At 47.8% G+C, this 17,718-nt stretch overlaps 1 protein-coding gene across 4 annotated transcripts in view; it reads right to left on the bottom strand.

Moving 5' to 3' along the window:
- The window catches only part of CPAP (centrosome assembly and centriole elongation protein), a 71,758-nt gene that overhangs the window by 36,277 nt on the left and 17,763 nt on the right, over positions 1 to 17,718 (bottom strand). For all 4 annotated transcript variants that reach the window (XM_068135920.2, XM_068135921.2, XM_068135922.2 and 1 more), the window contains 3 exons: positions 6,094 to 6,178; positions 4,406 to 5,906; positions 4,135 to 4,276 (listed from right to left, as the gene is read on the bottom strand). In XM_068135920.2, coding sequence (XP_067992021.2) covers positions 4,135 to 4,276; positions 4,406 to 5,906; positions 6,094 to 6,178 — 1,728 coding nt within the window. The remainder of the gene's footprint in view (positions 1 to 4,134; positions 4,277 to 4,405; positions 5,907 to 6,093; positions 6,179 to 17,718) is intronic.

The raw sequence follows: 17,718 nt of genomic DNA, 5'->3' as shown, positions 1-17,718 counted from the left end.
CATGGATACCATAGGAGGAGAGTTTGCTGAGCAGAGATGGGTGCCAGACCGTATCGAAGGCACGTGATATGTCAAGGGAGACAGCTGTGATTTCCTATTTTGGCATTGAGGACCTAAATCCATTGTTAAGACAGCAGCAGCAGCAGCAGCATGTCCAGAGTAGAATGACCTGGTCTGAATCCAAATTGATGATCGGAGATCAAGCCATTGGAGAAGAGGAAGGATTTGATATCCGAAGCAATGATGGATTCCATGACTTTGCTGATAATTGGGAGCAGGCTGATTGGTCTGTAGTTGCAAGGATCTGTTTTAGCACCTTTTTTGTGTAAAGCGGTAATGTTTGCTGATTTCCAAGATGCTGGCAGATGACCTTGAGCAAAAGCGAGGGTGAAAAGAACAGAGAGAGGGTGAGATAGAGCGGCAGAGCAGGATTTTAGGACCCGTGGGCTGATGTCCAGTTGCAGAATCAGAGTCGAGGTTTGACAAAAACTTCTCCACCTTGTCAGGAGAGAAGGACACAGAGTCCAGGAGCAGTTGGGTTCGACTGGGTAAGGTGGGAACAGAGAGAGATCGGATTGGGACACAAGATTTTGAGGCAAACACAGAGTTGAGGCATTCGGCTTTGTCACGTGTGGTGTCAACTGTGTAGCCATTTGAGGTAAGGGAGGGGATGGAGGGGGAAGCAAACACCAGAAACGGATTTGACCAGACACCACCAGGATTTGGAGGAAGGAGACAGGTTTGAGATTTCATTCTTGAGTGTGGAGAGATAGTGCTTCCTGGCACTCCTGAGGGTTGACACACACTTGTTCCGAGCTTGGTGTAAGGAACTGAGATTGCCTTCAGTTGGATTAGCCTTCTGGAGGCAAAGGCAAGTTGTTTCAGGGCAACTGCCTCACCACAAAATTCAGTGTACCATGGACGGGAGGAAGGGTAAGACAACTGAAGACGAGATGGGATAAATCTGTGCATAAGAGAGAGCAGTTTGCTTTGGAAGAATTCCCAGGAAGAATTGATGTCAGAGGCAGTAGAGATGGGAGACCAGTCCAGATGATTGATGGCTGCTTGAAGACCGTGCCAGTCGGCCTGAGTGAAATTCTAGACTCGTCGACGCTGAGGAGGCTCTCTGAGAATGGCCAGAGAGATGTCCACTTTAACAAGCACATGATCAGAAGAACCGATTGGAGCAGAAGAAGAGCAGCAGACATTTGCAGGGAAGTTTGTCATAACCAAGTCTAGAAGAGAAGATACTCCATTGACTGAGATCCGGTTTGGGAAATTGACAGATTGTGTCAATCCCAGTGTGTCACAGAAGTCCTTTGCTGAGGTGCCATGACTGGTGAGAGAGGAACCCACACCCAGCCAGCTGGCATGATGACAGTTGAAGTCGCCACATATGAGGAAGAGAGAGAGTTGGGATGAGTGGATAGAAGTTGGTCCATGTTATCAGACAGCGAAATGTAAATGGAGTCATCACTGTTTGGAGGACGGTACAGAACACATATGAACAAAAGGTGGGAGCGGAGAGGAAGCCGTAGCCAGAGGTACTCCTGGGGGTGAGGTGGAGAGAAGGCAGTGCAAGGAGAGTGAGGAAGAGAGTTTTTGATAAAGATAGCAACCCCACCACCAGGACGAGGCTCAGGTCTATCATACCGGAGGAGCGAGTAACCAGGAAGAGATATTAAGGAATCAGAGACAACTTGAAGGAGGAAAGTTTCTGTTAAGCAGATCAAGTCTGGATTGTCAGAAGCAACCTGTATGGAGAGATCAGTCAGGTTTGAGCGAAGGCCCCGGATGTTTGAGGTCCATACCATTAATGAAGAGAGAGGGGGAGCAATGGGTGTAGGACAGGAGAGGGGAGTGGTAGGGTAAGATGAAGGATGAGAGGGGGAGGTAGCGAGAGCAGTTGATCGTGTGTCAGAGATTACATAAGTTACAAGAAAGGGAAGGATGAGGAGGACGGAAGGTTTGATGGTGATGGGATGAGGCACAGTGAGGTGTTGATTGAGGAGGGACAGAGGAAAGTAGAAGGTTGGGGGAGGTGGAGGTATGAGATAGAAGGGAGACGAAGTGGGGAGGAGGCGGCTTTGAGGAGGAGGGTGGAGGAGGGAGAATTGGAGAGGAATGGGGAAATTTGAAGGGGAGGGGTTGGGGGGAGTTTTGAAGGGGAGGGGTGAGGAGGGAATTTAGGAGGGGCAGGGCAAGGGGGAGTTTAGGAGTGGAGGGGAAAGGGGGGAGTTTAGGAGTGGAGGGGCAAGGGGAGGTTTGGAGGGGAGGGGCAAGGGGGAGTTTAGAAAGTGGATGATTAATGACAGACGTGCATTAATAACAAATTGGGTTTATTGTGATTTTCAAGTTCGCGATCCGATTAAGAACGATGGAGGAGGGATGGAATGATTGTGAATTTAGAGCATGTAGTGAGGGAGAAGTATAGGAGATTGAATTTATTTTTTTTGAAGTGGAATGAGTTGGAGAGGAAATTGAAAGAAGCCTTTTAAATAGGAAGAAAAACAGCGTGTTGTAATATACCACTGAATAAAACACTGCAGGGGAAAGTTTAAACATATTTAAATAATATTTAAACAGAACCGTGAAGAACAATGTTCACATGTTCATGTTCACATGAACAAAAACAACCGTGTTCACAAAATACCAACGGGGAGAGGGCCGAGAGGGACAACCACGAGTCACGTGAACAGGGCAAAAGGTATAAGGCAAGGAGATAATGGGGGCGGGGCGAGACAGCGCACGTGGACAGAAGCACCCGAAACAGCACACGTAGAGAAAAGGAAATAAATGTTTTTGGTTTTTTGGGGGGAGGGGGGGGGGGATTTAAAACGTAAGACAAAGAGTAGATGTTTGGGGGAGAAGAAGGGAAAATCTAAGAACCAAGCAAAACACAAAGTAGGGAACTTAAGTTAACAACCACGGATGGGGGTAGCCTCAGGGTACAAGGCCGCACACGCGGAGCAAACAGAACACGATTAATTAATTACGAGTTGCAGGAAATTCAAACCAAAACTAACTATAAACTAACAATAACGCATAGACGATAAAATAACGATTTGAAATTTGACAAACACACGAATGGAAAAATAACTTCACTTTGGATGCCCGGAGAGAACCAAGCCACAAGGTAGGAAGCTTCAACAACTAGGCTGCGTGGCACGAAATACTCGACTATTTTATACAGGTATGAAAGATTAACATCGAGAATCTTCCGAGGGACACACTACAGGTACACACTCGTAAGATGAATACAGGTTCGACAAAAATACAATTGTGAACAATTTCTTAACTTCGAGCGTGCGTGAAGATCGTGGACAGCTTCGAAAAACCGTGACCGCCCCGACAAGATCTCGCGAGATCTCAATTGTAACTTAACATGACCTCTTGACCCCAAAATCGAATCGGTTTACCTTTGCATCATTCATACTAAGTATGGTGTACATCTCATGACTGGTTCACAAGTTAGCTCGGTTACAGAATTTCTGCCTGATGGAATGCTCAACATTTGATTTTGACCTCTTGACCCCAAAATCTAATGAGTTCATCTTTACATCATCATACATAAAAACCTGTTCCAATTTTGAATTGGATCCCTCCAGCTGTTCTCAAGTTATAGACCTATTATAGACTTTGGCCTCTTAACCCCAAAATCAAATAAGTGAATATTTGCATCATAATACAAACTTGTACCAACTTTGGTCAGAATCCCATCACTGGTTCACAAGTTATCGTGGCAACAGGATTTTTACCCAACATGACCTTTGGCCTTTGACATCGTGACCCCAAAATCTCAGTTCATCTTTACCTCATTATACGTACATACCTGCACCAAGTCCACGTTTGACTAAGATCCCTTCAGCCATTCTCAAGTTATCGCGGTAACGAAAACCTATCACGGACGGATGGATGGATGGACGGACAGACCGAAAACATAATGCCTCCAGCGACTTCGTCGGCGGAGGCATAAAAAAAAAGAGGAATTCATATTTTCAATCCATAATGAATAGTTTTTAACTACAAACAAATGTTTTTGATCTATTATGTTAAATGTCTTCAGCGGTGAAGGCCAAACCCTGCGAAATCAGACATGAACCGAACTCCGACAAGTGTGGCAGAACCACTCACCGCACAACAGCAACAGCTGATTCTCTCTCCTGCCGTAGTCGTGCCAGGGTGAAGTTCTCCGTGCGGAAACGCGTAATTTCAACCTCGAGCTGCGCCAAGCGCTCGTGCAGCAAACGAGACTGCACAGCATCCTCTGGAACAGCTGCAGCCAAACGAACATCCAGCAAACCACAAAAAGCTTACATATTTTTTGCCTTCTTTTGTACCAATACAAAGCATAACTAAATTATGTGACCATTGCATTATCAAAAGTCTTGATACAATTTCATACCTATTGTCTCAGATTCGGATTGCTGTTTCTCCAAAATAATGGTTGGTTTCAGTTTTGGCCTCAATGCAGGGAAGAGCTTAGCGATGAGCTGAGAGGTGGGAGGTGAGCAGCGCTGGCTCAGTGCTGAGGCAGACACGCTCTCCGCCAGATTCTGAGACTTCCGGACAGAGGCAACCTTCCGTGCGAGAGGCTTTCCCATTGCCGGCGATGTCCCACCACTGACCTTCTCCACAAGGGTATCTTCATCATCATAATCGCAGTCATCATTATGCTCGCTCTGGCAGTCATCCAGCCAAGTATGATCATCGTCAAAGTCTGGCGCATCCTCTGAGCCTGGATCCTGCTCTACCACACCAGACACATCGCTGAACCTGTCTTCGGTAGTGTCATCATCACTTGATGACACAATGGCATCATTATGGTTTGAAACACCCCCATTTTCATACAGAAAAGAATAACCTTCCTTTTGCTCACCTTCTGGCTTTAGGTCACACTGATTGACGTTCACGTCAGCCTTCTTTGAATCAGATTTTCCATCAATCAGTCCAGGCAGTACCATCGTGACACATCCTCCAGGTTTACCTTTTTCTCCATGTACTGGTATATTTTTGGTCCACACGTCATTTGTCACAGCCTCAGCATAATGGCGATTTCCTCCAAGGCCACAGTCTTTCTGTTTGACGGACTTACCAATCTCCTGCATATGCTGTGGCGTGGTCTGCAGTGGGGTGGATGAGTTCCGACGAAGGGGTTCCGATCCCTCGCATTTCTCAGATCGGTGAAGGAGGAAGGAAGCGTTGCTGTGCAAAGAAGCATCCAGGGCAGCCTTGGCTTCAAGCAGCTCAAACTCTGACAGCTCATGTGCATCCCGTTTCAGATCACTGTCCCACCTGGCTATTTTTTGTTGAAAGGACAACTCAAATGAGCACTCAGACAGTCGATCAAGTCCCTTTGGATCACTGTGGTGATCTGTCCGATTCGGATCCACATCCACTTGCTCCACGATCTTTACTGCATCAAAGTCAAGTGACCGATTGTCCTCAACTGGTCTATCCATCAATGGTACCCTTTTCTCTTTCCTGGAGTCACAAGGCTGATTGAAAGAAATTAATTTAAACTCACTTCGCTTGCCTTGAGTATCACCGAGGGTCCCCTTGAGTCCACTCGGGTAATCTTTGTGAGCCGTATATTTGTTGGATAACACAGATACATTGTTCTTCTTCTTAAGGAGAGGTTTCGTCTTTGGACGCGTGGCCATGCTCTGGAGGCTTTTGGAGACATACTGGGTCTGCAGTCCACACAACTTGCTTCTTTGCTTGAATGGTCTGTGCTCCACAGCAGACCTTGAGTCGACAGCTATTTCAATTCCCCCATCACTGTTTGATCGAACTCCTCGAGCAAGATTTTGCCCCAAAGGAATGTTCTCCTTGTTCTTTCCAAAACATGCAACTCCTTCTCCCTTTCTAAGAAACACTCTTTTGACTCCTGAATAGTTTGTGATCTGAAACACACATAACCATGATTAGTGAGCATTCCGGCAATGTGAATAGCTATAACCACTGGGTGGGAGTTCTGACATGGAAATGCAACGCCAACATCATGGCCCTCAGTTCAGCCAACTAACTCCTTAAAAAAAGAAAATGCTTCAATTGCAACTGAGAAGTAAAATCAATTAAGCCAAATATCACCTGATGCTGCTCCTCTTCAAACTTCAGCTTTTCGTCAAGGAGTTGCTCAAACGTCCTCCGCCCACCTAGTCCAGATCTAATGGGCCTAGGGTTACAGCCGGCAGTACAAAATATGGTATGAGTGAACTTTTACTGCTGTCAAATGAACTTTACATCAACTTGCAGGCAATATATATATATATATATATATATATATATATATACAATCGAATATATTGTTGCGGATATGGGATTTGGATCCATCCATATCCGCTTGTAAATATTCCCCTATTTCCTCAATACTTCCCAACTATCCCCAATCCCCCATTCCCTAGTCCCATTTTCTGTAAACAACACTCTGTAGACCCGACCTCCCCCTATTTCCCCCATTAAATGTCGCATCCAGGTCCACCGCATCTCACGTAGACAACTATAGGACATCTTGCTAGTTATTCTTAGTCTATGTCAGTTAAGGATTCGTTTCCATTAATTCTGACTCTTCGTTGCACCAGAATGTGATTGTATGGCACCGTTAGGAAGTTTAGGACCTCCCAATACCTCCCCGCAGCTCTTCCTCACGGTTCAGCAACAACAACAACAACAACAACGGCGGCGGAGGCGCGGGGAGTGTGCGTCCTCACTCCGGCTTGGTTGGTAGGGGGTGTTGGGAGTGCACCAGGCCTTTCCAACGAGCCGCCATCGAGCATGTGCTCGACGGGGTTACCAAGTAGGGGCTCGCTGTCAGCTCCTCGTCAAGGGCGGAGCCCGGTAACCCCCGCACCCAATAGAAGCGGCGGACCGGTCCCATCTGGGGCGGAGCCAACGAGCCGAGGGCGTGTGACTCCCCGCTGAGCATGCGCAGGAAGAGGGAGGTGACGTCAGATGCGCGCTGAGCTTGGAGAGAGAAGGACGCCACCTCCGAGCGCTGTGACACCTCCCCGCATCTCTGGACTGGACCGTGCTTTATCCTGTCCCTGAGCCAAGGTGCACCTTGTGCTATCGACTGCCTGTCCTTCCCTGCCATCAATCCCTGTGTAAGTCAGTCTTGTTCCGTTTGTCTGTGGTCTGTCTGGGATAGATAAGATTGTATCTAAGTGCCTATCTCTTCTGTGTCTTTTACCTCACTCTACCTTGTAATCTACCCCTTTTCTCCACCACTAATTATATCCTCCTCCAGAGGTCTTGAGAACTGTACCCCCTTGCGTCGTTTCATTTATCCCAGTCATTGTGTCCTTTCCATCATTGATTTAGCGTAGCGCGATTTGGCCAACGTTCGAGTGGAATCGGGTGAGTTGGGGGTAATCGGGTAAACTGTGCGAGCACGGCGGCCATTCCGCTCGGTCAAGCAACATCTGAAGCCGTGTCCGTAACAATTGGTGTCAGGAAGTGAGATCGGACCCGAAGCGCGCTTAACGCGCTCAAAATTTCAAGCAGTGTGAAATTTGTTTTGTTTTAAAATAAAAACCCGAATTTTGAAAGTCGCGCTATGGCAGATCAAGACGGCTGGGTTCCGGTAGAGGAGAGTGAGGCAGGGTCGATCCAGGACCAAATTGAGGGACAAGAGGAGAGCGAAGCAGTGAGGGCGGCAGGTTCGCAAAATGGCGTCCTCGCGCACGAGGTTTCGGGCGCACAAGATGGCGTCCTCGCGCACATGGTTGTTGTGGCACCAAATTTAGCCGCGCCCATGGTCGCGGTAGCTGAACCCGAGATGCCAATGAATTGGAACCTGTTTATGAAACAGATGATGGCCTTTATGGTAAAAACAGACGATAATTTCAAAGGGATGGATGCTCAGGGTGAGCGATTGGAGGGCCAAATGGGGGTAATGGGGTCCAATAGCGAGAAATTGAGGGAGGACATGGGGGCCAATAGCCAACGGTTAGAACAAAGGATGGGGGCCCAGATCGGAGGGTTAGGGAGTAGAATAGAGGGATTAGACAATAGATTAGGGGAAATACAGGAGGGGTTAACGGGGGTGGAAAATAGAATGGCTGCCCAGGAGAATCAGATAGAGGGAGTGAAAAATGGGTTAGAGGGGTTAGAAAACAGTATGGAAGGCAAATTGAGGGACATGAGGGACCAAGCGGAAAGGGAAGTTAAAAAAATGGGGCAGCAGATAGAGGGGGTCAGAATGGGGGTAGAAACTAAATTGGATGCTCACAGGGAGGAAATGGAGCAGATGAGGGTGGCATCTGGGCAGGAGATGCAAGTGATGGGAGAAGAGATCAGAAGAGGTGTGAGTGAGGAGGTCGGAGGAGTGCGCGAGGAGGTGAGGCACTGTAAGGAGCGCATGGAGAAGGAGGTGAGAAAGGGGACTGTAAAATTGCAAGGTGGTATAGAGGAGTTGACGCTGGGAGTAGAACAACTGACAGTGGGACAAAAGGAGTTGGGGGACCAGGTAAAGAAGAACACAGCGGTAATAGAGGGTTTAAAATCGACACAGAAGGAGATGAAAAAGGACGTAGGGGTAATTAAAAAAGAGTGTCAGACGGTACATGAGGACCTGACGAGGAAAATGAACAAGGTGGTAGAGGTGATGGAGGTTAAAGAGCGGGAGGTGCGGGAGCACATAGAAAAAAATAAGGTGGAGTTAGAGGAAGAACTTAAGGGGGCGCACGAGGAGATGAAGGAGGTGAAGCAGAAATTAGAAGAAGTGGAAGAAGGGGTGAGCGAAATTAAGAAGCGACGGAGAGAGGATAAGAAAGAGATAAAGGAGGAAGTAAAAGAATTGGTCCAAAGTCTGTGTTCGGATCATGATGATGTGCTCATTAACCGGATGAGGGATTCGCAGGTGATGGAGGAGAAGCGAAGAGAAAGAGGACCCGGTGTAAGTGGTGACCAATATGGTCGTGCGTATGATGCGCCAGGTGATTTAATAAGCTTGGGGGTCGAGATGGACCCGGGTGTTCGTGAGAGGCCGTTGGTGAAGTGTGCGACAGGTCTGGTGTGCGAAAAAGGAGGTGTGCGAGAAAGTCAGACTCTGGGGTGTGTGAGGAAAAAGTGCGTGCCAAGGAGTGAGGGTGCTGTCGAGAGTGAGTCGGTCGTAGCGCGTGTGCGAGGGAGCACATGGAAGCGCGTAGTGAGGAGTGTTACGGAGGATGTAAAGGGAGAACGCACGCCTGTGGTGAGTGTTACAGAGGGTGTGACGGGAGAGTGTGCGCAAGAGTGTGCGCGAGAAAGGTGTGTAACGGACGGGTGCATGAGGAAAGGGTGCGCTGTCGAGAGTAAGGGTGAGTGCGCTGTCAAGAGTGGAGGTGAGAGTAGTAAGAGTGACACGGAGCGAGTTGGTTGTGACAGGTGAGCGAGGATGTACACCTGGAATGGAAGGATGCACACCTGGAATGGTAGAGCGTGTGTGGGAATGCACACTTGAGTTGGTCGTGAGGCACGTGGTTGGGTGTGCGAGTGAAAGCACACCTGTGATTGTCACAGAGGAGGTGACCGAGGAAGGGGCGCGAAGAGGTGTGTTGGTGAGGTGTGCGACCAACGAATGTGTGCCAAAGTGTTCGGTGGTCAGGTGTGTGACCAAGGCTGTGAGTGGAATGAGTGTACCTGGGTGTGTTAGAGAAGGTACGACGAGGAGCATGGGAACAGCTGGATGTATGGGCAAGAAAGGGGTAGCGTATGCGTGTGAGCATGCAGGTGAGGCATCGACGGTAACCGGGTTAGCGGTTAGAGCGACTTATAGCCGAATCGGGCCCTCGGTGCGTGCCGGGCTTCGCGTGCCGCGAGAACCAGCGGGGATCCGAGTCACGGCGGGTTCGAAAGGACCGCCGTACGCGATCCACGCTGGGCCTCGCTTTGAACGGCCGCGTCTGTGCTCCACTAGGCGGAGCTGGCAGCCCGATAGCAAGGGTCGTCATGGCGACCACTTTTTGTTGAGGCATTCCGGCAGGTCGAGATCGGGCCATGGGATGGCTCCATGCCGAGATGGTGCGTGGGACCTCGGCCCGGGTAAACCTCCTTCCCTGCACCGAATGCGGGACGTATCCAGCCGCTGGCACCAAATAACCCGCATTCATGGCTTGGCTCTACGAAGCCGAGCTTTAGAAGTAAATTGGCGCACCGAGAGGCATTAGTAAGTAGACTGTAATGACGAGGATAGTGTTTTGGCCCCGAAATTAGAAAAACAAAATTTGATGATTGGCAAAGGATTGGCAGTAATGATTGGCAGATGATGAGTAGTGATTGGCAAATTTTTGATTTGTTGAAATTTGATGTGCAAAATTGGTAGTGGGAGATGCCCGATGTGGTGGGATGGCAACTCTGTCATCCCTCACAAAAGTGGGGGGGCAAATGCGCTATAGATTATGGGGTTGATGGCAGTGAAAACTAGCCCGGGTGGGTTAGGATATTGTGTGTAGGGATCTAGCGAAGATGACATTAGGTAACGTTAAGGTTAGTTAGTGACAAGGATACCTGTAGAGGGGACGCAGGTAGATTAGAGTGGATGATAATGACGAGGGAGCACAATAGTTTAAAGGGACGACTGGGAAGCGCAAGTTTCAGAGGGGAGTAGTTAGATGAGATGATGCTGTGTGAGAACTGGACAGGTGTGTGGAGCAGTGAGGGAGTAGTGAGTGTTGTGGATCAGCGCGAATGCGCTTGGGGGAGAGAAGGGTGCAGGTGGCACCAGGTGTGAGAGCACAGGTGTGCAAGCACAGGTGTGTGGAATATATGGAGCGGAGAATGAGTGGTGTGGGGAGAGTTGGAGTAAGTGGTACGGAGTGGTGTGCATGGTGCGAAGGTGTGGATGGGGGAAGAGTGGACCCCTTTTCACGAGTACCCGGGGAGGGTAGTTTAAAGAATAGTTAGAAGGTATAGGTAAATTGTGGTTGGATATTGGCATTTGTGGTGCGGTTGCAGAATGGTATTGTGGATGGGTGCATTGGTGTGGTGAAATTGGCTGGTCGTGTGGCCTGTTAGTATGAGTGTGAATGGTTGGGCACTCCGCCACTGTTAGATGTCGGCCAGGTGAGGCCGCAGGTGGGCTCTGGGAGCCGTTAGTGTCAGTGGGTGCCTGAGGATCCCGGGTGTGGATCGGGCAGCCCGTGCCAGAGATGGCACTGAGGGGGTGAGAGTGCGAGAGGGCCTTCCCCAGTTAGTTAGGTTAGGGTGAGGAGCAGGTGAGCTCGGTAGGCAACAACAGTGGTGGAGGTGTGCAGGTGGGCGGACCAGCTAGGAGCGTCACATGACCCAGTCACCGAAATTGTGCGGGGGCACCGAGTGATGAATCGGGGGAGTGAGACCCCAACTTGAGAAGCACCACAGTTTGGTCAATGGGAATTGGTTTTTAGAACCCATAGTGTAAGTTGGCCAATGGATTGGCAGGGAAAGACCCCGGGTAATGTAAAGTTGTTAAAGTCATTTAGGAAATAGTTAGGATTGATGAACCTGTCGCACCATACGCAGCCACTTACCTGTGGTGATGATGACTCCACACCTGTGTTCCTTTGTTCTGTGTTGCAGGAAAGGAGAATTGCTGTGTGGATTTGTGAGACGCATCACGACGTGGATGAGACATTGGGGTGATTCCATCTCTCCCTCCTTAGGAGGGACTGATGATGAATTGGTGATGGCAAATTTTGATGTTGAGTTGGAGATGGCAAATTTTGATGAGAGTTGGAAATGGCAAATTTGATTGGTTAGGAGGGAGAGAAGACGAATTTGGTTTATGGGAGGAATGGGGAAGACAGTAGGGACGTTTGTTGATGTGTAAAGTAGATGTTTATGGGTAGTGTTGTGTTTTGTGGATACCGTAAGGGGTAAGGGAGGGGCAATGTAGGTTACCTGGTGGGGGGGGGGGCGTATGGTAGGAACGTACCTGTCTCACCTGGTTCCCATGTGCCCCCAGTGTGCATTACCTTATATTGCATGCACTTTTGCGCCCTTACCACCTTACTCACTTGTCTTATTTTGTCTCCCACCTCCGAGGATCTGGCTTTGGGGCAGAGAGAGAGGAGAGAGAGGTGCTGGCTCTGCAGTTGTGGGCCTGTACTTCCGCTGCTTGCTGCCTGGATCGATACACCATATGGACCGCAATTTTGGTGGCCACCCACAATGGACCGCAGTTCTTTTGCGGGCAAGCACCACCCGTTGATGGACCTCTGGGTCAACGTGGCACCTATGCCATACAGGTGAACCACTTATAGTTGGCCCCCCTGACAGCCACAATTTAGAAATGGACGCGGTTGGCGCCTTTCTTTATTCCTAAAGAAGCCAGAAGGCCAAGTGCACTCCAAGAAGGCAAGACCAGCGGCAGAACATCGGCCGGCTGCGACACCACCGGTGACTATGAACACTTTATTGGTGCACCGGATGGTGCTGACTGTACATAATGGGGTGGTGCTTTTGGTGCTTGGACGGGGTGCTCTGCACATTATTAAAGGCCGTAGGGCCACAGGGCACTCGTGGGTTGGTGTATCGATGCTGGCATGCGTGCTCTCTCTATGCATAACATCTGCATGTGTTCCTCAAAGAACAGGTCCTGGATCGTAGTGTAAATATCAGTGTAGTCTTGTATAAATGATGCTCCCTACCGGCTGTATGTTTAGTTTGAGGATTCTTTCCGCGATTCGGTTATCCTGTGGGTGTGTTTCTGTTAGGAGAAGGGTGCAACGTCGCAGGGGGACATATTTACTCATTTGTGAACATCTGTAAAACTGTCGCACTCAGGGTTGAGTTAATAGTAGAGGGAACTACATCTGAGTGCCACACTAACGTAGGTAAAAATTTATCGGGTCGGGACGCCCCGAGGTAGAGAAGGGTGCAATGTTGCGGATATGGGATTTGGATCCATCCATATCCGCTTGTAAATATTCCCCTATTTCCTCAATACTTCCCAACTATCCCCAATCCCCCATTCCCTAGTCCCATTTTCTGTAAACAACACTCTGTAGACCCGACCTCCCCCTATTTCCCCCATTAAATGTCGCATCCAGGTCCACCGCATCTCACGTAGACAACTATAGGACATCTTGCTAGTTATTCTTAGTCTATGTCAGTTAAGGATTCGTTTCCATTAATTCTGACTCTTCGTTGCACCAGAATGTGATTGTATGGCACCGTTAGGAAGTTTAGGACCTCCCAATACCTCCCCGCAGCTCTTCCTCACGGTTCAGCAACAACAACAACAACAACAACGGCGGCGGCGCGGGGAGTGTGCGTCCTCACTCCGGCTTGGTTGGTAGGGGGTGTTGGGAGTGCACCAGGCCTTTCCAACGAGCCGCCATCGAGCATGTGCTCGACGGGGTTACCAAGTAGGGGCTCGCTGTCAGCTCCTCGTCAAGGGCGGAGCCCGGTAACCCCCGCACCCAATAGAAGCGGCGGACCGGTCCCATCTGGGGCGGAGCCAACGAGCCGAGGGCGTGTGTCTCCCCGCTGAGCATGCGCAGGAAGAGGGAGGTGACGTCAGATGCGCGCTGAGCTTGGAGAGAGAAGGACGCCACCTCCGAGCGCTGTGACACCTCCCCGCATCTCTGGAGTGGACCGTGCTTTATCCTGTCCCTGAGCCAAGGTGCACCTTGTGCTATCGACTGCCTGTCCTTCCCTGCCATCAATCCCTGTGTAAGTCAGTCTTGTTCCGTTTGTCTGTGGTCTGTCTGGGCTAGATAAGATTGTATCTAAGTGCCTATCTCTTCTGTGTCTTTTACCTCACTCTACCTTGTAATCTACCCCTTTTCTCCACCACTAATTATATCCTCCTCCGGAGGTCTTGAGAACTGTACCCCCTTGCGTCGTTTCATTTATCCCAGTCGTTGTGTCCTTTCCATCATTGAGTTAGCGTAGCGCAATTTGGCCAACGTTCGAGTGGAATCGGGTGAGTTGGGGGTAATCGGGTAAACTGTGCGAGCACGGCGGCCATTCCGCTCGGTCAAGCAACATCTGAAGCCGTGTCCGTAACAATATATATCGAATCGAATATCTATCTATAATTCCAGTAATCTCTGTCTGTCTGTCTGTACGTTTGTCTGTGACCGCTGTTTCTCGACAACCACGGGTCCGATATACTTTTAACTTGCCAGGTATATTGCTGGGGACCCGAGGATGTGCCTTTTCAAGGTTTCATATTAATCGGACAATTACTTACCGAGCTATGTCCAAAAAACGATTCAACCAATCAGAGAGCAGCGAACGATCGCGTGTGCCGAACGTGGCGGGCACACTCTGCCTCGGATGGCACATTTGAGAGCGTATTCATTTATTTCACGTTTGCAAACTATGTTGGCGTTAAACTATGTTTTACAACTAATAAAAACGAATTTGCGTTTCATTCGCTTTCCTGCGCGTTTGTGCACGCGATGGCGATTTCTTTACCAAACTCCGGAAGCCGTTCGCTTTGGACCAAACCATTGCATGTAAATAGAGGGGGGGGGGGGTTCTGTGGTCGTTGCGAATGGACCAAACCATTCATGTAAATAGAGGGGGGGGATTGTCACTGTACTCGCAAGCCGTTCGCCGTTCGCTTTGGCGTTGCGAATGGACCAAACCATTTCATGTAAATAGAGGGGGGGGATATAATTTTAGATAGATATATAGTACGGGCATATATATAGTACGGGCATGCCCTAGTACTATAAAATAATAGAAATATATATATATATATATCTATATACATACATACATACATACACACACACACACACACACACACACACACACACACACACACACACACACACACACACACACACACACACACACACACACACACACACACACACACACACACACACACACACACACACACACACACACACACACACACACACACACACGTATAAGGAGCATCCCACCACCATAATATATATATACAGTTGTGGCCAAAAATATTGGCATCCTTGCACTTTTTTTTAAATAACTCACAATTTCATCTAAAAATAAGTTGAAATTGACAAAAGTATTTGGTCTCCACAATTCTTTATTAGGTTTCATGTAGAGGGGTCCTATTATTATTCCTAGAGTTTTTCTTTTTTTTTCTTATTCTCCACCCTTTTTTTTTCACCTCCGAAAACTTTAAAATTAATTTACTCAGCAACCGCTGGTCGCATTGACAGGAAATTTTCATCAAATGATCGGCTAGGCTCGTATAATTTTTTAATACTAATTATTACGTCATAGGTCACGTGGTTTGGGCGCCATTTTGGAAAACACCTTCAACTTTGCCCCTTTATATCTCCGAAACGGCTCAATGGAAAAAATTCAGTCATGGCTCATTCTAAAGAATTCTGCAATGCGACCAAAAATCATGTTTATTTAGTATATCAAAAATGCTAACGTTAAGAGGTTAGAATTCGTCAAACACATCCCTTGCTCCCACGAAAATGATATTTTTTTTCCCAGATCCTTAGTTAAAAAAAACTGGATTTGCAAAAATTTTCGAAGTCATACGTCACATGGTTCGGCCGCCATATTTGTTTTCGTGAAAAACACGAAAACCCCTTTTTCTCCGCAACGGCTGAACAGATCGAGCCCAAACCTGGCATGCATAATCGCATACCCATGACGAACAAAAAGTTCAGCGATCATGACATCATGCGTCACATGGTTTCTGAGTTATGACGTTTTTAAGCATAAACTTAAAATGCTATCTTCTCCATAATTTGTGAAGATATCGAGTGGAAACTTTACACAAATGTTCCCCATGGGGGGAAATTTAATCAATATTTGAGACGTTTTGATAAGTCGCATGGTTAGGCCGCAATAATTAATTGAAGGAAAATCATAAAATGTTTAAAACTCTTGAACCGCGTGTGTGTGTTGGGGGGGGGGATGTATAGAGAGAGATGGATGTGTGTGTGTGTGTGTGTGTGTGTGTGTGTGTGTGTGTGTGTGTGTGTGTGTGTGTGTGTGTGTGTGTGTGTGTGTGTGTGTGCACCCCCACCAAGGGGCGTTGTATCAAAGCGGGGTTGTATGAAAGTGGGAAGGCGGAGGAAACCGGTCATCACTGCCATCAGTTGTAAGTGGCAGTTCTAGTTTCACTGTTAATATTACAGAACCTTTGTTTTTGATTGGGTCTATATCCTTTTAGATCAGAAAATAAAAAAAATGGCATTGACAAAATAATTGACACCCTAGACTTAATATTTGGTTGCACACACAACCTTTGCATAAAAATGTGCAGTCAGGGGTCCTACCTATAGCCATGAATGAGCTTCCTCCACCCCTCTACTGGCACTTTGGCCCTCTCTTCTTGTGAAAATTGCTCCAGTTCTCCCAGATTTGAAGGGTGCCTTCTCCCAACTGCTGTTTTCAGATCTCCCCACAGGTGTTCAGTGGGATTTAGATCTGGACTCGGTGCTGGCCACTTCAGTACAGTCCAGAGGTTTGTCTTGAACCATTCCTGGGTGCTTTTCGACGTGTGTTTGGAGTCATTGTCCTGCTGCAAGACCCATGACCTTCGACGGAGACCCAGCTTTCTGACACTGGGTTGAACATTGCGCTCCAAAATGCCTTGGTAATCTCCTGATTTCATTATGCCATACACACATTCAAGACACCTCATGCAAGAGGCAGCACAGCAACCCAAAAACATCACTGAACCTCCTCCATGTTTGACTGTAGGGAAGATGTTCTTTTCTTTGAAGGCTTCATTTTGTTTTCTGTAAACATAGAGTTTATGTGCTTTACCAAAAAACTCGAATTTGGTCTCATCTGTCCACAGGACATTCTCCCAGAAGGATTTTGGCTTGTTCAGGTGTGTTTTGTAAAACTCCAGTCAGGCTTTCTTTTGTCTCTCTCTCAGCAGTGGGGTCCTCCTGGGTCTCCTACCATAGAACCCCCTTTCATTGATTTGGCGACGGATGGTGTGAGTTGAAACTGTCGTACCTTGTATCTGAAGGTCAGCTTGAATCTGTTTGCCAGTTGATCGAGGTGCTTTCTCCACCATTCGAATAATGCTTCTCTGCAATCGTCGATAAAGTTTTCTCTTGCAGCCGGTCCAGGGAGGTTGGCTACAGTGCCATCGGCCTTAAACTTCCTGATAACATTGCGTACGCTGGACACAGGAACATCAAGGTCTCTGGAGATGGACTTGTAGCCTTGAGATTGTCCATGCTTGGCTACAATCTTGTGTCTGACCTCCACAGACAATTCTCTGGTTTTCTTTCCTTTCTCCATGCTCATTGAGGTACACACAGTGACACAAAACAGCAGAATGACTCCTTTTCTCTATTCAAAATATACAATATATATATATATATATATATATATATATATATTTATTTATACAAAACTGGTTGAATGGGTGATTTTTATATTGCAGGCACATGCAGCTCACCACAGGTGAGTTCAATTACAAAGTAAAGGAGAATCATATGCTTGAAATCTAATTATTTCTAACAACATCTAAAAGGTGCCAATAATATTCCCCGGGCCATTTTAGGATTTCTGTGTGGAATAAGCTAACATTTAGTAATTTTTTTCAGCTTTTTTTTTCCACTGCAAACCAAAGAAATACATATGTGGATACCAAAATATTGTTGCGGATCTCAGCGTCGGCCTTTCCCCTTACCAAGGGGGGATTAGTCCCCTTGTCTTTTACTAGCCGACGGGACCCGGAACATATGACGTTTCCCGGACAGCATTAGATAGGGTGTTAGGACTATGAATTCGCTATTACCTAAGTACTAACGCTGACCGGAAATG

This window comes from Myxine glutinosa, chromosome 14 (assembly GCF_964187855.1).
Source record: "Myxine glutinosa chromosome 14, kmMyxGlut1.1, whole genome shotgun sequence".
Taxonomy (NCBI): domain Eukaryota; kingdom Metazoa; phylum Chordata; class Myxini; order Myxiniformes; family Myxinidae; genus Myxine; species Myxine glutinosa.
Note: the sequence above shows the minus strand (reverse complement) of the source record. Positions and strands in the feature narration are given on the sequence as shown.